At 39.1% G+C, this 25,573-nt stretch overlaps 1 protein-coding gene across 1 annotated transcript in view; it reads left to right on the top strand.

Annotated features, from left to right (window-relative positions):
- The window catches only part of SCLT1 (sodium channel and clathrin linker 1), a 204,244-nt gene that overhangs the window by 148,489 nt on the left and 30,182 nt on the right, over window positions 1-25,573 (top strand). The window contains exons 17-18 of the mRNA XM_058666848.1: window positions 7,149-7,341; window positions 12,671-12,867. Of these exons, the coding sequence (XP_058522831.1) occupies window positions 7,149-7,341; window positions 12,671-12,867 (390 nt within the window). The remainder of the gene's footprint in view (window positions 1-7,148; window positions 7,342-12,670; window positions 12,868-25,573) is intronic.

Below are 25,573 nucleotides of genomic sequence, written 5' to 3' on the forward strand. Positions count from 1 at the left end.
CAGATGAACAACTTGCAAATATTTTCTCTCCAACTCTTTCTTTCACTCAAGTATTTCCTTTGCTGTTAACAAGTTTTTGGATTCTTTGTTCGTTCTAAGATTTATTTTTATTTATTAGAAAGAGTTACAGAGACAAAGTAGATACAGAGAGGGAAGGAGGAAGAAAGAGAGAGGGAGGGAGGGAGGGAGAGAGGAAGGGAGAAAGGGAGAGAGAGAGCATGCGAGCGAGATCCTTTGTTTCCTTCCCCAAATAGTGGCGGTGGAGGGAATTATTAGATCAAAGCCAAGAGCCCAGAGCTTCTTCCATATCCTACATGGGTGCAGTGACTGCTTTCCAGGAGCATTTGCAAGAAACTGGATTGAAAGTGGAGTAATCACGTCTAAAGCTAATGCCAGATAAGATGTTGGTGTTGCATAGGATGACTGTTTTTTTTTTATTTCATTTTGTGACAGTTTCATAGGCTCTGGGATTCCCCCAACCCCTCCCCATGTCCTCCCCCCGTGTTGGATTCCTCCACATTGCTGCAGTAGTACAGTTCATATCCAGTAATGATTCCCTCGTTGCGAGCATGTGCCAAGCATAGAGTCCAGCATCTTCTTTTTTTTTTTTTGAAAGATTTATTTATTTTTATTGGAAAGGCAGATATACAGAGAGAAGAGACAGAGAGGAAGATCTGTCAGATGGTTCACTCCCCAAGTGGCCACAACGGCTGGAGCTGAGCAAATCCAAAGCCAGGAGCCAGGAGCTCTTCTGGGTCTCCCACTCAGGTGCAGGGTCCCAAGGCTTTGGACTGTCCTCCACTACTTTCCCAGGGCACAGGCAGGGAGCTGGATGGGAAGCGGGGCTGCCAGGATTAGAACCGGCGCCCATATGGGATCCCAGCATGTGCAAGGCGAGGACTTTAACCACTACACTGTCTCCCAGGACCCAGGTTCAATAGTTTCATTGGGAGATCATCCCTGGTCTGAAAATAGAGCTGACAGAATGTCATCCTCTCCAATGAAAACTCACAACATCAACAACAATTTACAACATTATGGGGTTAATTGGTATGGTATTGAGTGACTAATAGCATGATTTTTACTGAACGTGGCAAATTTAGGATAGTCCAAACAGGCTTACAACTCTAACAAGGCATATGTTAACGATTGGTGCGCAGAACAGTTTTAGGAGGGGGTGTGCAGAAAAATCTTCAATAACTTGGTGAGGAGTAACTAATCTTTGTGTCCTACCTGGTAAGGTATATGTGAGTCTAAGCTTAACATTTCCTATCTGTTCTAAGCTTTCCTTATTGGCCTCTGCCTATCTAATCTAATTTTTTGGGGGGGGAGGGGCTCCAGTGCGACCCTGATGGTCATTGCAAGAGAGGGTGGGGACCCCAAAGTTGGAACTAAGTAAGAACCGGAGAAAGTTCCTCTCCCGAGTCCCGAAGGAAGGTTATTGTTCTGCTGTTTCTGCGGACTGCTCAGGGCTCCTGGCTGTTGTTCTGATGACATTAGATCCTGTGAGGAAGGATCTGGGCTTCTTCCATCCCATGTGGGAGATCTGAAAGGGAGTGGATGACCTCAGAGTTCTTGGCCTACGAGGGCAGTCCAATTCCCAGTAGTCTCCTTGGCAGTTGGGATGTAGCCCTTGGTGTCCGTGCTGATAGTCCTAGCTAGGGATCCGGGAGTCTTCAGGGTTGGGATACAAGCCTCCTCCTGTCCTCTTGCTCTGCTCTGGAGTCCCCACCTGCCCCATGCACATGACCTCCTGTTAAGCAGCTGTCAGGATCGCTCTTAATTCTCACTGTATGTCTTTATAGTTTTGCTAATGTCTCATGCTGATTCAATTCTGCTGTCTGTAAGTTACCTGTTACATTCTTTTATATATATATATATAAATTTTATTAATTACATTTTATTATGTGACAGTTTCATAGGCTCTGGGGATGCCCCGACCCCTCCTTGTACCCTCTCCCCATGGTGGATTGCTCCACCCCGTTGCTGTATTACATTTTTGTATTTTTTTTATTACATTGCATTATGTGTCATGGTTTTATAGGCCCTGTGATTCTCCCCACCACCACCATAGTGTATTCCTCCACCTTGTTGCATTACCACAGATCAAATTCAGTTGAGATTCTTTCATTGCGTGCATCTATCAGGCAAGAAGTGCCGCATCTTATTGTCTAGAGAAGCTCATCAGTTTCTTGGGGAGGCCATCTGTGGTCCAAAGGTAGAGCTGGCTGCCCCCCGGGCTCGGGGCAGCCCTGGCCGCCCCGAGAACGAGGACTCAGCATGCCAAGACCACCACCGCAAGGCAGTGAGGGGGTCCCTGGCTTTGGGCAGCCAGTGCACCAAATGGTGCCAGGCTCTGCCTGCTGGCTGCCTGGCGGCGAGCTACGGAGTTTTTACGATCAGTAAAAGCTGCTTAGGGACACTCTTGAATAAGGCCAGCCTTTGTGTAGGTCAGAGATGAATTTCTGGTGATTCCCAGCAATAGTAACCATAAATACTAGGGCAAGTGTGGGACTGAGACATGAAGGTTTGAATGAGAGTACCATAAGAACTATTAGAACCAGATTGACTTACCAACCAAACCAAGACCCAGAAGCTCGAGTGGCCTAGTAGGGAGATAGTGGGCATCTTCCTCTTAGGTAACTACCCCTCTGATGAACATGAAACCAGGATAGGGGTGGGATTGCTAAACAGAAACGCACATGCCATTATTTATCTGGGCTGGGTAGAGGGCTGGTCGGGTCAAGCTGGGCTTCAAAATGCATCAGTATGTTCCAGAGTTTAATGAGAGGTAGGACAGACTGAACAAGACTGCGGTAACTCACTCACATGCATGGAAAGCCGGGAAGGGAGTACCTGTTATATTCTTGATAGGTTATACTTAACATCTTCCTCACACATTCTAAGAAGGAGGAAGATTTCTTTGCTCTCCCGACCCACTGTGGAATAATATAGGGTATAAAAAGCAAATTAGGTTTTCAATTCTTTGATGTAGATCATAAGCAGTCTGATTCACATTGATTATTGGTTCATTGGTTACTTCATAATATCTTGTTGCATGTGATACAGGCTGTTTGAGGTTGAAATAATATTATAATTTACAGGTGCTATTATTCAGATTGACATCATTTCATCTTAAATTAAAACAAACATGGGGTATCTAACCTTTGGGATTGGCTCATTTCCCTTAACATAATGGTTTCCAGTTGGACCCATTTGGCCACAAAGAACTGCATGTCATTTTTTTAGTAGCTGAATAGTATTGCTTGGAGTAGATGAAACGTAACTTTCTTATCCAGTCTTCTGTTGATGGGCATTTCAGTTGCTTCCAAGTTTTTGCAATTATTGATTGTACTGCTATGAACATAGAGGTGCATGTTGGTTTCTCGTGTTACTGATGTTTTGGATATATTCCTAGAAGTGCTATTGCTGGATCATATGGTATGCAGATTTTGAGTTGTTGGAGTGTTCTCCATACTGATTTCCATAGAGGCTGTACCAACCGGTAGTCCCACCAACAGTGGAGTAGGGTTCCCTTTTCCCCACATCCTCACCAGCAGATGTTTGTGGCTTTTTGTATGTGAGCCATTCTTACTGGTGATAGGTGGTACTTCATTGATGTCTTGATTTGGATTTCCCCTATTGCCAGAGAGCTTGAGCATTTTTTCATATGTTTGCCATTTGGGTTTGTTCCTTTGTGAAGTGTCTGCCCATTTCCCGTGCCCATTTCTTGAGTGGTTTGTTTGTTTTGGTGTTTTGGTTGTTCTGGAGATCTTTGTATATTCTGGAGACTAGCCCCCGTCACCTATGTAGTGTGCAAAGATCTCCCATTCTGAGGGTTGCTTTTTTACTTTGTTGATCATTTCCTTTGCTGTACAGAAGCTTCTTAGTTTAATGTAGTTCCATTTGTATATTTAGGTCTTGATTGCTATTGCTGTTGATGTTTTGTTTAGGAAGTCAGGGCCTACGCCTAAATGTTGCAGGGTATTTCCAACATTTTCTTCCAAAAGTTTGAAGGTTTCTGGATGCAGGTTTAGGTCTTTTATCCATTTAGATTTGATCTTAGTGAATGCTGAAAGATGTGGGTCTATCTTCTTGTTTCTGCAGGCTGTCAACCAGTTGTCCCAACAGCATTTATTGAAAAGACCTTCCCATTTGCTTGGATTGTTGTCTGTTTTTTTGTTTTTTTTTTTTTTTTTTTGTCAAAGGTTATTTGGCTGTATCTGTGTGGGTTCCCTTCCATTGCTTCTATTGACCCTCCTCTCTATCTTTGTGCCAGTACCAGGCTGTTTTGATAACCACTGCCCTATAGTATGTCCAGAGGTCTGGAATCATGATCCCCTTTGTTAACTTCCTATTCTTCAAGATGATTCTGGCTATTCGTGGTTTTTTTGTGTTTCCAGATGAACCCTTGTATCATTTTTTCCAGTTCTATGAAGAATGTTTTGGGCAATTTGATTGGGATTGTGTTGAATGTACTTATTGCTTTTGGCAGTATGGACATAACCTTCATCCACTTCTTGACAAGATTATTTTGAAGAGGTTTAGTTTCTTCAGTCCCTTAAATTTCTGGATATATCAGATGTTTAGCTTGCAGACAGATTCTATCAGTTACCTCTTTCTTTGTTGAGGGTTTCCTTTGCTGTGCAAAAGCTTCTTATGATGTCCATTTGCACATTTGGAGTGATTGTCTGTGCTTCTAGGGTCTATTCTAAGAAGCTTCTGCCTATGTCATATCTTGCAGAATGTTCCAAATATTTTCCTCTGGTAATGTATTTTTATTGGAAAGGCAGATTTACAGAGAGAAGGAGAGAGACAGAGAAAGATCTTTTTTAAAAAAGATTTTTTTTAGAAAGTTAGATTTACAAAGAAAAGAAGCTAATAATTTGATGGTATCAAATTTATATTCAATCCATGAATACAAAATGTCTTTCCATCTGTTTGTGTCCTCCTCAGTCTGGTTCATCAGTGACTAGTCCTGGCAAGGCACTGCCCTCGGCCTCAGGCTTGTGCGGACTCCGATGTTGCATGTTCCTTTACCCCAGGAGGGCTCTGTAGAGTATGGACTGAAACAGAAGGGAAACTCCAGGTGCCCTTATTGAATAAAATTATCTTTCTATTTTTAAAGATTTATTTACTTGATTTGAAAGGATGATTTACAGAGAGAGTAGAGAGAGATGTCATCCGCTGGTTCACTCACCAAATGATGACAATATCCACTGCTGAGCCGATCCAAATCTAGGAGCCAGGAGCTTCTTCTGGATCTCCCACATGGATACAGGGATACATGGACTTAAACCATTCTCTGCTGCTTTCTCCAGGAATAAACTGGGAGCTAGATCAGAAGTAGACCATCTAGGCCTTGAACTGGTGCCCATAGAGTTTACTAATGGGGATGGATGATGACTAAATCAAGTTGGCTCAAAGTGTTCTGGGAAAGTAAATAATACAAGGACAGTATTGTTATTGGTGAGGCAGTAGATGTATCCCTAAAGTAACTCCCCAAATAGCCACAATGGCTTGACAGGACTGGGCTAGGACAATACTGGGAACAAGGAATTCAGTGCAGGTCTTCCGAGTGTATGTCACAAACGCAACCATTTGAGTCTTTACTGCTAACTTCCAGGACTGTGTTAGTAGGAGGCTGGACTCAGAAGCTGGAACATGTGATGAGAGAATTGCCAAAGTTACTAAGGAGATTACCACATATCTCCTGTTTACTTATTTACTGTATCTGTGACTTCTAATTCCTCCCATGCCCTCCTACAGACTCCGTCCTCTCACTGAGCCTGTTATCAAGTGTTTTAAGAAATACTTGTTAAGTTTTTTGCAGTTACTTCATTCAAAGAGTTTCTCTTTCTGTCCACCCTGTCTGCAGAAAGGCTGCACATGCTATAGTTCTTCAGTCTCCTTCAGTCTTTTGGTATCCCCTTTTCCATAACTTTTTCCTCCAAATAATTTGTCAAAAAGTGTTTTTACTGGATACTTTGCTATATGCATATATGTGATGTCATGTAGTTTGTTTCTCTGTCCCATGTAGTTTGTAAAAACTAGTGATTAAACAAAAAAGTTTTATCTGACCTATACAGATTATATTTTCTTTTTGAGAATTCTTCACAGTTAGTGATATTTTGAGCTTCTTTGAAGAGGTACAATAAACTGTGATTGTTTTTACCTAGACACCTTACTGATGCATCATTTTATCATCATTGCTTATACACAAAACTTCATTAGAAACTTTATCAGCCAAGATTTAGACAAGAAAATGGAGTTAGCATGAGAATGAAAAGTTTGGTGTAGGATTTAGAACTGACAAAAATGTGGGATCTAAAGCGATAGAACTAATGGTTAGAAAAAATCAGCACCTTCAGAAGCGTTGGAAGAGTCAAACTACCATTCAAAGACCATAAAGACATGGGTCATGGTACTAAAACCACCACCATCTGAAAATTATTTAAGAATTTCTCTCCTTATAAGATGCTTTTAGCTAGTAGTATTCTTAAACCATCACAGTATTCATGGCATTTGTCCATTCCTTGTGACACGTATTGACCAGACAATGTTCAAGTGGCTGGCTAGGATTGAAAAGATGAAAATTTTAATTTAAAAATTAGCAGTGTATTGATGGATGCATGCATGGTTAGAGGCTGTCTCACCCATTGTTGAGAAAGGTTAATAACTTTGATCTGTTTAATCTGTGTTTTTTTAAAAAAAAAAGTTTACATAATGGGAAATTTACAAAAACCACTTTAATACATATTACTCGAAAGTAGGAATCATGAATGCAATTTACTAATGTAATCAGATGCTTTTTTTTACCCCTGAAGTTTGTTGATGAAGTTACGGGTTTTGATTAATATCTATATAATGTTTCTACTGTCAACTTCAGTTTGTTTCCTTAATATAAAATTATTCCCAGTTCCAATAAAAACTACAGTTGCACATTGATTTTTCATAGGAGTTTAATTGAAGTTGAATGAATTTTCCTGAGAAAACATAGCATTTTCAAATAGTGTAGATTAAGCCTAAATGAAAAGAAATAGCTCAGAACAAAGAAAGCAGAAAGTCTACACTACATGGCGATGGACGACTTCATGGCTTCTGCTGCATCACTGTTTTTGTTTTGTTTTGTTTTGTTTTTTAACTAGTTCCTCAGAAAAGATATCACGTTCTCAAGAAATGATTCAGAAACTTCAAAATATGTTGGAGTCTGAGAGAGAAAACTGTGGATTTGTTAGTGATCAAAGACTGAAACTTCAGGAAGAAAATGAACAGTTACAGAAAGAGACTGAAGAATTAAGGAGGATTGCTCTGGATGCACAGAAAAAAGCCAAATTAAAGGTACTTGTAAAAATATAAGTATTAAGAGTATTTAGAGACACCTACTAAAATAGCTTTAAGACCTTTTGCCCCCTTCTCATCAGATAGTACTAAATCGTAATTCAGAGTGCTAACCAATCATCTGTATTACTGAACTTAGCAAGCATACTTGAAAATGGTGGCTTTCCCTATCTACACACACACACAAATTCCCAACCATGAAATACACTGATATTCCTGCCAAAGCAATTTAAGAGGCACTAACAAAGTTATAGATTAGATAACTTTTACTGTTATTACAAAAAAAATTCTCTCCTTTCTTTGAACAGTCTCCCAGCAGCTGAGCTTCCCTGATGCAAGCAGTACGGAGCGTATTGCATCAATGTACGCAGAGAACCACTGTATAGCTAAGCTGAAAGTGACATGCTAACAAGTGGGTCAGAGCCAAAGTCTCTCTCAAACATGTATTTTTCCCTTTTACCTCTTGTTTACCTACTGGCCTGTTTAAGGCCGTTTCAGGAAATACAAGTATCCCAGCAAACCTTGCTTACTGCCTTTCCTCATGCCTCAGGGTACTCCGACTTTATGATAATGCTTAACATCTTCCTTTCTTCATAAGGATGTGGAACAGTCGTGTTTTATTTTTATTTTTGTTACCTCAAGGACATATAACAAGTCATTTTCCAGCCTAATTTGTATCAACATGTATTTATTGAGTGCCTTATTTTGTAATGATCAAAAAAAGTTTTTAATATCTTCCAAAAAATAGAAAAAAACAAAAACTAACTTGAGCTTAAAATGTGTTATGTAATAGAAACCTATTTCTGATAATGATCTGATTAATAACACAGGCACCACTGCAGTTCAGTGGGAGAGGAAACCTCCTCATACTAATGGTACTGGATAAACTGGACCGACATATTAAAGAGAAACTCCTTCATCATACCATATATGTATGGTATATATGAATTAATTTGAGATGCCTTATAAGTTTTAATGTGAAATATAAAATAAGAGAGGTTTTTTTCAAAGATTTTAATTTTGGAAAGGTAGGCTTACAGAGAGCAAAGACAGAGAGATCTTTCATCCATTGGTTCACTCACCAGTTGGCCACAGTGGCCAGAGCTGTGTAGATCAGGAGCCAGGAGCCTCTTGTAGGTCTCCCATGTGAGTGCAGGATCCCAAGGCTATGGACCAGCCTCTGCTGCATCCTAGGCCTTAAGCAAGGAGCTGGACAGGAAGTGGAGCATCCAGAACACGAACTAGTGAGATGCTGGCACATGTGAACAGAGAATTAGCCAATTGAGCCATTGCTCCAGCCCTAAAAGAGTAAGGTTTCTAAGGAAAAAAAATCTTCATATCTTTGAATAGGAAAATACTTTTTAAACAAAATGCAGAAAGTACTTACAGTAGCAAAAAGTTAGATTCTAATTAATAATGTCTATGTCACTAAAAATAATTTTTTAAGTCACCAGAAAGACCCTAGTAAAAAAGTAACTAGGAAAAAGTATTTCAAATATGTATAATAAAAAAGGAATACATTCCAGAATGTAAATACTCCTACTAATTGAAAAGGAAATTTTTGATAAGGAAAAATAGATACCTCATTTATGAAAGACAAGTAGGAAGGTGCTTCATTAAAAAATATGTAATATATTTGATTTTAATATTTTTAGGAAAATGTAAATAAAAACTAAATTGAGATAACAATACATATATACCAGACTGGCTAAAATTAAAAAGAAAGAATATCAAGTAACTGAAACTTTCATTCAATATTATTGGAAATGTAAACTAGTAAAACCATCATTTTGTAGTATTTTAAAACTGAACATATGTACATCATATGCCAAATAATCCTGGCTACATTCCCAACAGATATTCATGTTTATATTCATCAAAACATATGTCCAGGAAGTCATAGAAGTCATAATAAAATCAAAACACTGGAAACAACTTAAGTGTCCATCAATATGGAATTTCATAAATAGAGCTATATTATATTCATATAGTGGCATGTGTGCAATAATGAATATAATGAACTATGTAAGCATATGAATTATGCATAATTATGCAGTAATGAAAATATGAATTGTGTCTATAAGTCTCATAGGTATGATATTGAACAAAGAAACCAGGCATCAGAAGCTTATATTCTGCTATCGCATACACTGAAAGTGAAGTATAGGCATAATCACATATGAGATTAGGATGAGACAGCCTGTTAGCTTTTCATGGGTGAGAGTCCTGGTTATAAGCATCTATGAAAAGCTCCTAGAGGGTTAAATCTAGGCTAGCTTTAGTATGTCTATATATATGAAAAGTTGAATTTTTACTCATATGACTTACACACTGCATTGTAAATGTAAGGTGAAAAATTTTAAGATATATTTGTTATTTGAAAGGTAATTCCACAGAGAAAAGGAGAAAGAGGTACAAGATAGATTGTCCATCTGCTGGCGCCGTTAAATGGCCACTATAACCAGGGGTAAAGCCAGAAGCTTCTTCTAGGTCTTCCTTGTAGGTTCAGGGGCCCAAGCCCTTGAACCTTCTCCCGCCACTTTCCCAGCCACATTAGCAAGGAGCTGGATCAGACTTGGACCAGCCACTCACTTACAAGAGTTTAACCTTCGGAAGATAAACTGAAAGGGCCAAAATAAAAAACAGGGAGGTGTTGGTCAATCAGTGGATTGCAAACCTTAACGATTTATTGTAGGAAATTTTCATTTGATCTTGTAACATTTCGTTGAATCATAGCATCTCTTGTCCTGACTCCTTCTTTCTTTCAATCAGACTTTTCATTTGTTTGTGGGCCAAATGCCCCTCCTCAGTTTTCACAATTGAAAAATAGGGTGATTTACAGCTACTCTGCTACCTGCTGGTGCTTTACTCTGCAGAGGAAAGGTACAAAGAAAGGAGGGAAGGATACCACACTCATATAAGTCTCATTTTCCTAACCACTCATCTGTATTTCATTATAAATGCTGGCTTTGTACTAGGAGAGCCAATCATTGTGATCCCTCCTCAACCAAACTTGTCCATTTAGCAGTTGGCAATCCATTGGCTAAAGGCACTGGCATTTAAAGACTAAATATTGTCAGCAAAGAACAGTCATATAATCAGTTTGCAATTGTGTTTTGAAAGTCTTTTACTGTGTTCCTAGTGCTGAATATGAAATGGTAAACAACACATATGACACCCACCCTTAGAAGGTAATAATTTGCATGGAGGTGGGCAAACAGTATGCATATAATTACAAACTAATATATGCTCTCTAGGAAAATGATAGGACACTGTAACAGCTTATCACAGAGGGACTTGGCTTTGCTTATATGGTATGTTCCTGTATAAGGAATGATTGGACTGAGTTCTGAAAATTGAATAGAAATAACTTAGATAAGCAAGAGAGAAAAAAAATATTCCAGGCAAAAGAAACTACATAAAAAGGACCCAGAAATGAAAAAGCGATGAGAAGCAAAGAAAGTGGACACATGCTTGTTGAAGTAGGAAGGGACCAGATTATCCTATACCCAAGCATAAGGCTCACCAAACTGTAAATAGATTTTCAAACTGCCTCTAGGGAGCTGACTGGGCAGGCCAAATTCTAAAACTGTATAGATGCATAAAGTAATTTTTTAACACATAAGTGACAGAAAAAATACAGGCAGACACTGACAGAAGCTGGACTTTCTGTTTTCATCAAAGATGTTAGAACCATGGCATCTCCGAAGTAGATACTGAGACAGGGAACTAGGAAGAGCAGTCTCAAACTTAAATTTGCAGAACGTGGAAGGTTATTAAGCTGGCAGCGGAGCCAGAAGACCTCCGGGAAAGCAGGCCTGAGCCAGCGTTGTTTCTTGGAATATCTGTGTCCCGTACCAGAGTGCTGCTTTCACTTCTAGCTCTTCAGCCTGCAATCCAGCTTCCTGCTAATGGGCAGCCTGGAAGGCAAAATGATTTCCCAAACGCTTGGGTCTCTGCTGCCCACTTGGAGACCTGCAAGCAGTTCTACACTCTTCTGCCTGCTCCAGCCCTTCATGTTGTGGAAATTTTGGTAGTGAACCAGCAAATGAAAGGTATTCTCTCTCTCTCTCTCTTTCTCTCTCTCTCTCTCTCTTTCTCTCTGCACCCTACCCCCATCCCTCACTCTCTGTAACTCTACCATCCAAAGAGATAAATACATCTCTCTTGTTTTTTAAAGGGGGGTTGATGATGATTGTTGCGTTAAGAAGGAGTGGTAAAGAGGAGATTTGCAGTTTTTCCCATAGTCAGGGATTTTTGTTGAGTTTCATTGGTGTTTTTAGAATTGCTTATTTTTTTATTCATTGTGTTTTTTTAAGTAGCCATATTTTATGAATTACCAGAAACCAAGCCAGATATAGCCTTTTGGAGCATATTGCTTTAAAATATCACAAAATGAGTATTCTTTCCAACATTTCTTTGGTGTAGCCATGTAAGAATTGCCTGAGGGTACTCCAAAGAAGTTGCATCACCTTAACAGCCTTTCCCCACCAGTCTTTTATCTTAACCATGGAGAACAGAAATTATTTCAATAGCTATTTTCTCAATCTCCCCAGGAAACGTACATAGGTAGTAGCACTCTAAAGGCATACAAGAAGGCAATTATGTATGCTGGCTGCCTCAGGCATTAGGACTTAAATCTCCCCCTGAGCCTCAGTTCAGAAAGCTTCTGGAAAATCCAAAAAGCAGTTACTTAAGTGTGAATTCTGCATTAAGATGTTTTTGCTGTTATAAATTCGTAGAAATATAATAAAAACATGAGATTCTGAAAATCACTATACTGTTTTTTCTGGAAAAGAATGGACACCACTTATTACAGTCACAACTGAAGTGGTGAAGGAATTCCTATCTGTAATTGACTTTGACTTTACAAAGCCCTTTGAAAACTATCTGAAATTCGGTGTATACATCAAAAGGAGTTTAAGCAAAAATCTCTTATTTTTTAAAAGCAAAAATACTTTGCACAGATTCTGACAGTAAAATCAGAGTAAAGATCAATTTTATTTTAGGTATAGTGCTTTTACCCTACTAGCATTTTAAGATATTGAATAAAGTGTTGCAAAAAATTATGGCATAGTATAGTATAATTCTACTTCTGCATAAAAATTGTATAGTGTAATTCTGTTTCTACTTATATTGTGTTCTAATAAAGGATAAGTCTTCATTTTGATGCACATGCAGTGTAAACTTAATTTCTTATATAGATTTCTCTCTAACCATTTTTATGATTCAGACAACATAATAAATTATTCCCTTTGTATAGATCATTGATTAAGATAACTCTGAATAACAGGGGAAAATAAAACACTGTATTCATTTTATTCCTTAGATCAGTACAATGGAATATGAATTTTCACTAAAGGAACGTGGATTTGAAGTTCAGTTGAGAGAGATGGAAGACAGCAATCGAAATTCCACTGCTGAGCTAAGGCACCTCTTAGCAGCTCAACAGAAGGCAGCCAGTAGATGGAAAGAGGAAACAAAGAGCCTCACTGAAAGTGCAGAAATTAGAATCAATAATCTGAAGTAAGTTCATTGTTACTTGTTTGACACATTTTATAGGAGAAATTACTTAGAGTTTACTGTTCTTACTGTAATCCTTTTGTAAGCATGTAATTTTGGACCTATTCTTATGTAACAAGTATTTATTTATTGAACTACTGTAAAATAATAAGCAACTAAACCAAAACAAACATTTTATGTTTTAGAAATTTTGTACATATTCCTCAAAACAGAGTGATTTCCCTTGGACATGGCATCTTAGAATCTTAATGCTACTTACATATTGTAATTGATGCCCTGTAGTTGCAAGAGAATCAATCTAACCTGCATAGCTAGAATATGGCCCTTTGAGAAAAAGTGTTCAAGCCCAACCTCAGAAAGAACTTGAGATTCTGTGCAGAATGCAACAGAAAGCTAAGTGAGAGTGGAGCGCTTTGAACAATGTGATATGATCAGGCTCATGTTCAACTGTGACTTTGTTTACCATGTGAAGAAAAAACTACAATGAACCTAGTTCTGTTCTTTAAAAAATAAACTTTAGAACAAAAGTATAAGAGAGCAGAAGTACTGTAGTAATCAAGTTTAAAATGGTAGTGGGGCTTAGACTAGGTGTTTAGAGGGTTGAAGATAGTCAAAAAATCTGCTTTGGTCTGTGTTCAGTATGGGCTTCCCAAAGCCTGTTAAGTCAGGATATTAGCTAGTCATTGATGTTTTGAAGTTTGATGTTCAGTGAAACAATTGCAACAGGATCTATGAATTTGGGAATCACTGACACACATACGAGTTTTGAAATTATAAGATGAGAACATGTGAAAAAACTATATGCCAATCAACTGCTCCTGCTGGTGAGCATGAGAGCTGGGACTGAAAGCAGACCAGGCTGGGCAGGACTACAAAACCCATTGGCTTAAATGTGAGCTGGGTTAGTGAGAGAGCCACACTAGGCTAAGCAACCAGATGCATTGGTGTGTGTGTGTGCCATAGTAAGTGTGGGCTGGCCGGGCTTTGCCACAGCATTAGCCAACAGGTGCTGGTACTAGAGGAAAGTCATGTCAGACTGGACCACAGAACCACCTGGAAAGTACAAGATCCAGAGCTGGGAGTGGGCCTAGTAAGGATATCGTGGACACCCTCTGATTTACTGCAGGCTCCTACTGGTGAGCATGAAAACCAGGGCTGGGGGCAAGCCTGACTGACAGGTAGTGGCATCCACCAGCATGCATGTGGGCTGGATCATGGGTTGAGCTAGCCTCCAAAACCCACTGATGCGTGTAAGAGCCACATGGGAACATGGGATAGGAGACGAACTGGGCAAGTCGGCTGCACATGCCAGCAGGCTAGGACCCAGGGCTTGCAGGCAGGCCTTTTGGAAGTTATTGGGAGTCACTCCAGCTAGGCCGCAGTTTGCACTGGTGTGCATAAGGGCCAAGTCTGTGGTGGGCAGAGATAAGCTGAAGTGCAGCATCCATTGGTTTGCATATGAAATGAGGCTGTGGACAGAACTGCTTGGACGACTGCAGTCACTAGTGTGTGTATGGTGTGATGTGGATGACAGACTGAGCCAGACCTCACACTAGCTAGCACACACAGGAATCAGGTTGGAGTCACCTCTGGCAAGGTTGCTTTGGGGACCCCCCCAACTGGGCCGCTGGGCTCAGAATTCCAGCCGTGGGGAAAATCACAGGATCTGTGATCTGACTGTGAAGTGCCTATGTCAGAACTAGGTATCCTCAGTTGTTGAAATCTGCAGTGGATGGCATGCCCAGATGCACATGGGGGGTATGAGAATCAGTTGAGGCCTGCAGAGGATATCTAGTACCATGGAGGGCAGAACAAATTGGACAGCTCTCTCGGCCAAGCTTTGACAGCAAGTATCTGGATGAGAGGAGACTAAAGTGGACTATGTTCAGCCAGTGGACTTTGGAAGTCTTTCCTCAACCTTTCAACAGCGAAATCAACAGCATCTGTGAACTGTCAACACCACTTGAGCAGTGTCCTGATGCTGCACACCGGGGACCTCAGGATGACACCAGATGGCCATTCCCTGTCCCCAGGCACTGAAGTGGTGGTTGGGCTGCTGGGAACGGCCCTCCCTTCATTCTCTCTCCACTTTCCCCAGATACAGGAAGAAAAACAGAGATTAGAAATAGTTGCCTTATCCACTTTCCCCCATTCCTTGACCCTCCCCACTGTCACTGCTGCTGCACATGGGCGTGCATTCTTCTTACCTATGTAAACATTATCAAAAATAAAACAAATCTATTATAAGAAAGAAGAGAATTGTCATTACCAACTAATGATAATATGGACAATTTTGATCAACCCTCTATCACAAGTTTTAAAAATTAGATGAATTATATAAGACATCTACTTAGGGTTCTAAAAAACAGAAATTACCAGTTTTTCTCGAACTTGGTAATACTAGTTGGTTTAACATTAAGAAATTGACGATATTATTTACCATACATTCGGTAAAATTTAACACATATTCAACTCTCAAGGTAATACACTGAATCCAGAAAATTGAATATTAAATTTGAACTGAAATTAAATTTTATACTAAATATTGAATATCAAAATCATTAAATATTCTGAATTGTTTATTTCTAGAGTTTTCTATTTAATATTTTCAAACTTTGGTTAATCATGGCTAATGATTAATCAAGAAAGATACATCTTGGATAAGGGTGATTACTGTATTTAAAACTACACAATAGGAAAATGGGAAAAAGATAAATGAATATTTACAGAAGAGGAAACACAATTGGACAATAAATATGAGATGGTGGCTTAGTCTCAGAGTTATTGGGGAGATTTAATGGAATGCAATCATAAGATACCATTTTGTTCCCTTCAGATTGATAAACATTCCTAATACTACTACTGTTAAACATTTCTAGTGCTATTATTGATAATAGAAAGCAGACTGCCTTCAGATGAAGAAAAATTGAGGGAAAAAGTATAAATAATCCTAAAACTCAAAGAACTCTATTCAATAATATGACAAATCAAGAAAGGCATGTAAAAATTCCTCATATAATAAGATGCTTGTGTAACTGATATAACTTCTCTTTCTAAAATTCAAATAGCACCACTGAAGTAATATGTTGTGAAGGGGCTAAACAATCTCTGTTAGACTAAAAGCAATAAGTAGGGTTGATTTTGAATTATTTTGGCAGACTGAAGGCAATTAAATCCAACATTCCCAGTGTTTTGTTTGGGCAGCACACTCTACTTACTATTTCAGGGAGTACAAATTACATTCACTTTCAGTAACCTACTGGGAATAGTGATGTGGTTAGCTGGTGTGCAAAAGTTACATATACAATATAGCCAAGACCAAGATATGGAAAAAGAGCATTTTAGGAGTGTAGAGAAGGATGAGACCACAATAGTCAAATATTTCTCTAAATAAAATTAACGGAATATATGTTATCATGTGTCTGTGTGTGTGTGTTTGGGGGTGGGTGGTGATTATTCCGTTGACAGCAAGATTTTGCCCTCAAAGCATAGGCTTGCTCCCCTACAGAAAGGTTATTTTCAGAGCCTTTGGACACTGGAATTGCAGATAACAAATAAGACCTGCATAAAGTTTTTGAAGTCCAGAGCTTCTGTGTTTCTAAGTATGCATGTTAATTTTGTGTGCACTTGTTTGAGGCCCAGGGCCCAGATATTTGGTTAAATGTCATTTTGAATGTTTCTGTGAGGGTGTTTTTGAATGAGATTTACATCTAAATTGGGAGAGTTTTGAGTGAAACAGATTGCCCTCTATAATGCGGATGAGTCTCATCCAAACATCTCAAAGTCTTACAGAATAAAAGCTGACTTTCCCTAAGCAAAACAGGGAATCTCCCAGCAGACTGCCTTCAGACCTCAGCTGGTCTACAGTCTGACGGCCTTTGGACTCCTAGCCCACACATGTGTACACAGACTGGCAGAGAAATTGCCTTTCGTATAGATTTTGTGATGCTTAAATGAACACGTGAAGTGTTGTGCAAAGGTTGCATGCTTAACAGATTACAGTTGTCATAAATATCATCTTTAGACTGATGCTCAGCTCTGTTTTATATGACGTTATACTTTCTTCTGAAAAACTGTAAATTGCCTATCAACTGAAATCTGAATTCTAAACTAAAGTTCTGAAATCTGAGTCTGCGTTGATCTGAGCATAGTGTGAGCACTTACATCTCCTATTTTGAAGCACTCCAGATTTAGCAGTTGCCGACAGGGATCCTCAGCCTGGTCCGACAGAGGCTCAGGACTGCCCATAGTTTTAGGTTTCTAACAGGTCTGTGATGGCAGATGGGGTGGAGAAGATCTTGGAATATATTCCCTGTATCTAAGGAGGGACTACTGTGTATTGCTTAAGCCTATGCATGCCTTTTAAAATTGATTATTTTAATCAACACTGTATGTAGTTAGTACAGTATGTTGAAATATGTGTACGTTATGAAATGCTTCAGTCAAGGTAACTGGTATGTGCATTAACAGGTATAATTTTTAGTGGTGAAAATGACAAAACTCTGTTAGTGATTTTTAAAATACATTATTATTAATTATAATCAATGTCTGGTTTATATATTGTTTTCAAGATCTGGCCATGAAAACTAAAAGATCTGGCCATGTTATTTCAAAGGGAAAATTTTTCTTTTTAAGACTTAATAGTATTCTGTTGAATTTATGTTGCACATTTTCTTTCTCCTCTCATCCTTTGATGAGCATGTGGACTGATTATGAATAACAGCTTTTAAAAAACTGCAACAAACTCACAGGAGTGAAGATGCCACTTTGACATACTGATTTGATTTCCTTTGAATGTAGACATAGTAGTGGAGCTGCTAGATTATATGATACCTCTATTTTTAATATCTAGAGCAACCTCCACATTGTTTTCCTATAAGATTATTATAGTTCATATTTGTAGCATCATTTACATTCCTGCTTTCTCTACCTCTTGGTCAAAACTAGTTGTCTGTTTCCTACTAGCTGTTCTAACATAAGTGAGGTATCTCATGAGACATATCATTTATTTGTATTTTCCTGATAATTAGTAATAGTGTGTACTTTTCATATACTTGGCTTTTTTTTTTTTTTTGGTTTGTGGTTTTTTTTTCCATTTTTATTTTTCATGATATAGTTCCACAGGCTCAGGGATTTCCCCTTCCATCCTCTCTATTTCCCTTCTCCCCACATTGTTTTCACCTATATTATATTAATACAATAGTATAATCCTTCAGCAACAGTCACAAATCCATCATTCTGCTGTTTAAGTGTATCGTGACATAAACAATGGTAAAAGGTCCAGCATCCTATTTTCAAGATATATTTAACAGTCTCACTGGGAGTCCATCTTTTATATTTGACCTTTTAATGGTGTTTCTCTCAGTTTCTGAATGCTTTTCTTAGCTTGACTCAGTTCCTCTTTCAGCTTTTTGTCCATTTCAGAGTATCTGCTGGTGTCTTCCAATTTGAGATTCTTCCTTATGCCTCTTTCATTCTATTATTGAGGCTTTCCACTGCATTGTGTTCTTCACTTCTAGTCATTCAGCTTGATTTTGTTTCAATGTTGCTATTTCCTGTAAAGCATATTTGTTAAATTCCTTGAACTCCTATAGATGCTTCTCGTTTTTAATGAACTTTATAGCAAGTTTTTAAGTTTCCTTATCCTCCATTTCCTCGATGTCTTCCTTAGTTGGCACTGAGGTTGACAAAGCCTTTTTCTCCTTTGCAGGGAGGCATCAGTCTTTGAGCCTCTGTCTCTTCATTTGCTTTTGGTCACTGCACTTCTGATTAACAGATCATTCTCCTTAGTGCTAGTTGTTAAGTTATGTTGCCCTCAGGTCGACTTTACTGATCCCATTAAGTGCCTGGTTCTTTGTGGTGATTCATGCCACTCCCTCCAGTGAGTTTTGGTCCCAGGCTCTCATGCTAGCTTTCCGACATGGTTTCCGTAGCCCCAGCTTCTGGCTCACCACTTCCCTGTGATCCTGTGCCGTGGCTGCACCATTGCCCACTCAGCCTTTCTCCCATTCCCAGTTCCAGCAGTACACAGGATTACAGAGATGCCGCTGTCCTAGATTACAGGGTTGTCAGTGGTGCCTGTTGTATGGATTTTTACCTTTGCTCTTCGTGCCACAACTTGCTAGTTGTTATGTCTGGGGGCCATCAGATCTATTTTGATGGAAACCATAAGATGCCAAGTCAGTACTGTTTTCACAGTGGGACCAGTACGATGCATTGAGATAGAAGTGGAGATTTTGCTGGCTTAGCACATGCACAGCTCTGTTGTTCCTCCATCTTCACAGACTTTGCCTCAGTACACACAATGGCAGCTGATGCGGCACTGGGTTGTGAAATCCACCATGTTTCTGCACCCAGCTGCTTGGGCTGTGTCACTCTGTTTCTGCTCATGGTCAAATTAAACAAATCAGCAGGACAGCCAGTTCTATGTCTGGGTTCAACTCCTGAATTCCTGGTGAACTCCCCATCCTATCCTGGCTCAAACTGCTGACCACCACTGGCGTATCTGGTCACTGCAGCATTGTGCTGTCTGCTGCTTCCTCGTGCCCACGGGCCTCCCGGTGTCCCTCTGCCACAGGCATGTTCTCTTCTGTTTTCCTAAGATTATACCCTCCTTGCTTCGCTTCGTTGAATCCTTCTCTGTCTAAGCCTGTCCTCCCCCTATTCCACTGATTTTGCTTTCTGCAAACTTAAAAGTTCTAAATAGCAAATATTTCTATAAAAAAGATTATCTGTATGTGGTTGTTAGGATACAACAAACCTTGATGATAAAAGGTAATTGAATGCTGAAATCCAAGAAAAAAATTTCACAAACAGGAATTCCTCTTTAATCATATTATGGAACTGCCTTTTCTCACAGATTGTTCTGATTTGATCTCACTGTTTAGGAGTTACATGATCAACTTGATTACTTAGCTCCTATTCTCTTTATCCTGACATTTAGAGAAAAAATAATGATTTATGTGCCTCAGAACACTTCCTAATGCCTTTCTTCGCCTTGCACTTCACCTCCCTGTTCTTGTAGAGTTTTCAGATGCCTGTGCCGATTTTTGAAGTGACAACTGCTTATCTCTTTGCATCTTCCCAATGTCTTATTATCACAATTATTTTGTTGGCTGAGACTGTTTTTTACTTTCTCTGTATTCCCGCACATAAACTTCAAAGACCCTCTGATCTCCTCAAATTAATTTCTTTAAAAGAGATTAATTCTTATGCTATCGTCATTGCTCTGGTGAATTCTCCACTGTATCCCCTTTAGCCCCTTTTCTTTCCAGGCATTTATCTGAATTTTGTAATTATCCATGGGACATTTTTATCTTGTGACCTTCCAAAACCCAGTTTACAATATTGCATCTTCCAAATATATTTCCACTTCTAATAGTCTTTTCTGTGTCACTGATACCACTATTTTCTCATTCTATGAGATAGAAAACCTTATAGCTATATCTTATTTATTCTATGTTTTCTTCTTTTTCAAAAACCAAGCCCTGTGATAGACATTGGCCAACAGCTAAGATGCCACTTGGAATGCTCACATCTTTATCAAAGAGTCTGGGTTTTCAACTTCCTAATCCAGCTTCCTGCTGCTGTGCAGGTTCAGTGGAGAGCAGATGGTGGCTTAAATTCCTAGGAACTTGCTCCCCTGTGTGGAGATGTTTATGGAGTAAACCACTGAAAGATTATTTCTTCTTCTTCTTCTTCTTCTTCTTCTTCTTCTTCTTCTTCTTCTTCTTCTTCTTCCCTCCTCCCCCCCTTTTAAAAAAAGTTTATTTCATAATTTCGTGAGTTAGCAACTCTAGGAGTGTTCATCTGAGTGACCCTAGCCTAGGATCTCCTATGAGATCACAATCAACGTTTCGTCAGAAAATGGAATGGAACTGAAATGTCCTCCAGTTCCTACTCACATAACTGTTGACAAAAAGCCTAAGTTCCTTTCAAACTGTAGTCAAATATTGCCCCCATAGCCTTTCCTCAGCTGTCCTAAGGGCATGCAGCTATCTTCCCCCAGAGCAGACAATCTGAAAGGGAACAGGGAAAAAGCCAAAATGTCTTTTATGACCTAGTCTCCTATTGTATACTATTACTTCCGCTTTTTCTATTAATTGAAGTTTATTTTCTATGTCTAGACCATGTTTAAAGTGAGGGGTGGAATGGCAGTATCTCAAAGAATTTTGACATTAAGTATCTCAAAGAAATTATAGACATATTTTATAGCCCCAACAAAACCAAGTATCATGTATGATACTTCGCTCATATTCCCCCCCTTCCTCATCGATATATCTCAGTTCTAGCTTAAGCAGCATTTTTTCTCAAGCTTCTTGTATTTCTTCAGACTACACTCTTATTTCCCTACTCCAAAGTATTTAATGCTCTGAAATTATTTTTATTTTACTTATTTTAAATAATTGTTTCCTGTTAACCTGGTGTGGTGGCCTAGTGGCTAGGGTCCTCGCCTTGCACATGCCAGGATCCCATGTGGGCACCAGTTCGTATCCCAGCTGCTCCACTTCCCATCCAGCTCCCTGCTTATAACCTGGCAAAGTGGTGGGAGACGGCCCAACGCCTTGGGATCCTGCACCCATTTGGGAGATGTGGGCAAGGTTCTTGGCTCCTATCTTTGTATCAACTCAGCTCCAACCATTGCAGCCACTTGGGAAGTGAACCAGCAGATGGAAGATCTTCTCTCTTGTCTTCCCTCTCTGTAAATCTGACTTCCCAATAAAATTTAAAAATAAGTCTTTAAAAAAGAAGAATTAGAAACATTGAGAATCAGAATATTTAAAAAAATGTTTCTGGTTTCTCTTCCGCATTAGTTTATATTCATATACTTTTTAATACTTTTCATGCTATAGAATAAATGCATAAAACAAAAGGTAGGTTGTAAACACCAGTATTACAACCTCCCAAGTCAAGAAATTCACATACTTTTCCCCCTTACAATCCTCTGCTTTGTTAAAAGTAACCACCATGTTCTTATAATAATCACTTTTAAAGTTCCACAAGTTTTGTGAGGAACCCTAAAATATGACTGACTTTTCTCAATCTTGTGTAAATTGCATCCTAGTCTTTATTTACTCAACATTATTTTTTAAGACCCAAGCATGTTGTGTGTGGCTGTGCTTTTGTCTTATTCATTTGTATTGCTCTGTAGCATTCCCTTATCCAGTGTACTTCCAGGGGACATCTGCAGTTCCATTCAGGCATTACCATGAACATTTCTGCAGGAATATTGGACTACACCTAACCATTTCCTGCGCTGGCCTTCCTTTTATGCCTAAAACTGAATGTGTTGGATTTGGGGGTAAGCACATTTCCGACTTTGGTAGAAAATTCTTGCCTTGAGAATTCCTTGCTCCACATCCTCCCCTAGTGTGGCTAGCTATGTTAGACTGGCCTGTTCAGGTGAGTTTATGCCTTGCTCATTGTATTTGAACCTACAGTCCTGTTTTACTGTTATTCAGAAAGGAATCATACTTTTTAAGGGTAAATCAAATATACAAAATTCTATCATAGGAATAACACAAGGAGTTTATCACATGCTGTGCTCTGTAATCCAAAAATTAGAGACACCAGCCTTTTGCAAAACAAGAGTTATGATTGTGTGACCAGAGAAAGGAGGGACGTTGTTGCTCTAAACTACCTCTCTCTCTGGCTCAGGGAAGGGGTTGATGTAGATACGGAAGGTGAAGCTGGTGGAATCCCAAAGGGGGGTTGGTCTCAGGTATGTCTTTTGTGTGCCTTTGCTCTTGCTGTAAATGAACAAATCCTCAAGTAGTCTTGTGATCACCACCAGATGTGTATGTCAATATCACATGACCTTCTGTCAACAGATGTGGTGGCACCTGCCTTGTGAAATGATAGGAACTTTCTTTTGAGAAAACAACTTTCAGATTGTTCATGATTAGGCCAGGGTTGGCAAACCTGATGGGAAGCGAGGGTGTTGTCAAGGAAGAAGCTGAATCTTTGAGAGGACCCTGTTACCATCCTGCTCTCAAGGAGCATGCATTCTAATAAGGGAGACAGATGCTGAACAAGAGAAATTAAGTTTAATATGTGTTAGATGGTGATAATTGCTAAAAAGAAACAGCAGAAAAGGGTAATAGGCAATGCATTTACTTTCTGAGTAGTTGCAGAACATCAACAGAGATCATTGCTGCTGCTCTTTTCTTCCTTGGCCAAACACAGCTGGAAGTCAGACAAACTCATTATAGGTAGTATCACTTTAGTGCCACTTTAACCTAATCAATAAATGGGTCCCTGATCCTGCCAACAATCTTCCTGTACTACTCTCTTGGGTAACTATGTCCAGCTTTCTGTTTCCTCCAATCTTTCTGCAACTCCTCCGTATCATCACTTTCAATTGATAACTCAGTTCCCGTTTTACTGTGAAAGGATAATAATCAGACGAGAACTTGCATAGTTTCCACCGCTGTGTTTATATTCTTCAGTGCATAGTGTTGCCATCTATTCTGTTGCAACAAAAATTAAAACTGTCCGTGCTCCAGTACAAAGCCAAACTCTTCATTTGCCTCTAGCTTCCATTCCTCTTCGCTGTGAGGCCTCTTTGGGTAATTCTCAATTAAATAAAAGAAAGCTTTTTGTGAAAACAGTTTCCCGTAAAAACAGAATGCCTAACATTAGCAACTTGAAATGATCAACTGCCCTTTAGAAGAAATAAATAGAAGCAAGTCATCGAATAAGCAACTTTAAAAACAGCAACCAACCTTTTGAGGAGCTTTTCTACTCAAATTTTGGCCCGTCAATGTAATTGGACTTTCCACAGGTGCTGATTAGATGTGCTCAGCAACTTGTGTTGGGTAACAAAGCCTTGCCCAGCCTCAACAGTGAGGATAACTGTTGTCTCTTGACCTTAGCTCTATACTACAATGTGTGTATCTCCTAATAAACTGAAGTATGATTCCTGGTTTGGGCTTTGATTTGTTTTTCTGTTTAAAGCTTTCTTTTCTGCCCAGCCCTTTGCTACTTGTAACATCTGCCTGCTGTATTGGAGTGCCTGGATCAAGTCAGTTCCATTTTCTAGGCCAACTTCTTACTAATCCATATCCTAAGAAAGAGAAAGTGATGACTCGGGCCTCGGGTCCCTGTCACCCTCACAGGAGACCCAAATTGAGTACTAAACTCCTGTGTTTGACCTGGACCAGCCCTGGCTGCTGCTGGCGTTTACAGGGTGCCCCAACGAGTGAGAGAGCTCTGTGTGTCTCTCTGTCTGTTTCTTTGATTTTGAAATAAAATGAAAATAGGTAAGGAACAATTACAAAAAATTATTGGTAAATGAACCTCCAAATCCTAAGTTAAAACTACCAAATTTCTAGTAATTTAGTAACTTCTTTACCCCTTGGATAAAATTAAATAGAGTATTTTCTTTAAAATCACTAAAATCAAGTCAAACATGAGTAACATCTTTTTATATTATTTAATTTTCAAAGTAATCATCAGCGTTAGTTTAATGAGGAAGTGTGTCCCTGCTGTCAGACATCACATTCTATGTGAAGCGCCGAAGTATGATATACTAATGGAAGTTTTACATCATTTTAGTGGCTTGTATTTTACTTGTAGTGAATTGATTATCTGTTTGTATGGACTTACATTTATGTTATATGTCACTGCTAATGGTTTAATTGTTCTCAAAAGTTATTAAGCATTGTTTCAGAATGATTGCAGATTTTTCAGTTCTCCATTTGGCACATATAACTGAAGACATATTCGTTTCATTTCTAGTTCCTACCCTAGAGGGTTACATGTACTTCTTAAATAGTGTCAATCTTTATAATCTCAATGTAGAATTCTTCATTTGACACTCTTTTAGGTAAAACATGTCTTGCAGTCATGCTTATCAACAACCTTAAGTGATAAACTATTAAAATAGCAGTTTGGGGATTTTTTTTTAAAGATTTATTTACTTTAATTAGAAAGTCAGATATACAGAGAGGAGGAGAAACAGAGAGAAAGATCTTCCATGTGTTGATTCTCCTCCCAAGCAGCCACAACGGCTGAAGCTGAACCGACCCGAAGCCAGGAGCCTCTTACAGGTCTCACAAGTGGGCACAGGGTCCCAAGGCTTTAGACCATCCTCAACTGCTTTTCCAGGCCACAAGCAGGGACCTAGATGGGAAGCGGGGCTGCCAGTAAAAGAACCAGCACCCATATGGGATCCCAGCGCATGCAAGATGAGGACTTTAGCCACTAGGCTATTGTACCGGGTCCAAAATCTCAGTTTTAAAAACCTAACTTTTTCTTCCAAATATGAGTGGATAACTAATATTGTCAGATTGGAGTTAACTATGATTTATGAATAGTGAAAATATGAAATTCAAATCTAAACTGTTACCCACAAATGTTTGATCTTGTGTAAGTCACTTAATTTTTGAGTGTCAACTTTATCACTTGAAAAATTGAAACTGTACTATGTTGCAAGGGTTATTTATTTAACAGCACAAATATCAGGCCTGGTAGAATGGTTCAGTAACTAAAGCCTCACCTTACAAGTGCTAGGGTCCCATATGGGCACCAGGTGGTGTCCTGACTGATCCACTTCCTGTCCTTCTCCTTACTTGTGGCTAGGTTAAGTAGGTTAAGAATTAAAGTCTCAGTATTACTTATCCAGCATACTTGGGACCAGAAACGCTTCAGAGTTTAGATTTTTTGTTTGTTTTAAAATGCTGTATATAATCAGGTATCTTGGGGATGG

Source organism: Ochotona princeps, chromosome 7, assembly GCF_030435755.1.
Source record: "Ochotona princeps isolate mOchPri1 chromosome 7, mOchPri1.hap1, whole genome shotgun sequence".
Taxonomy (NCBI): domain Eukaryota; kingdom Metazoa; phylum Chordata; class Mammalia; order Lagomorpha; family Ochotonidae; genus Ochotona; species Ochotona princeps.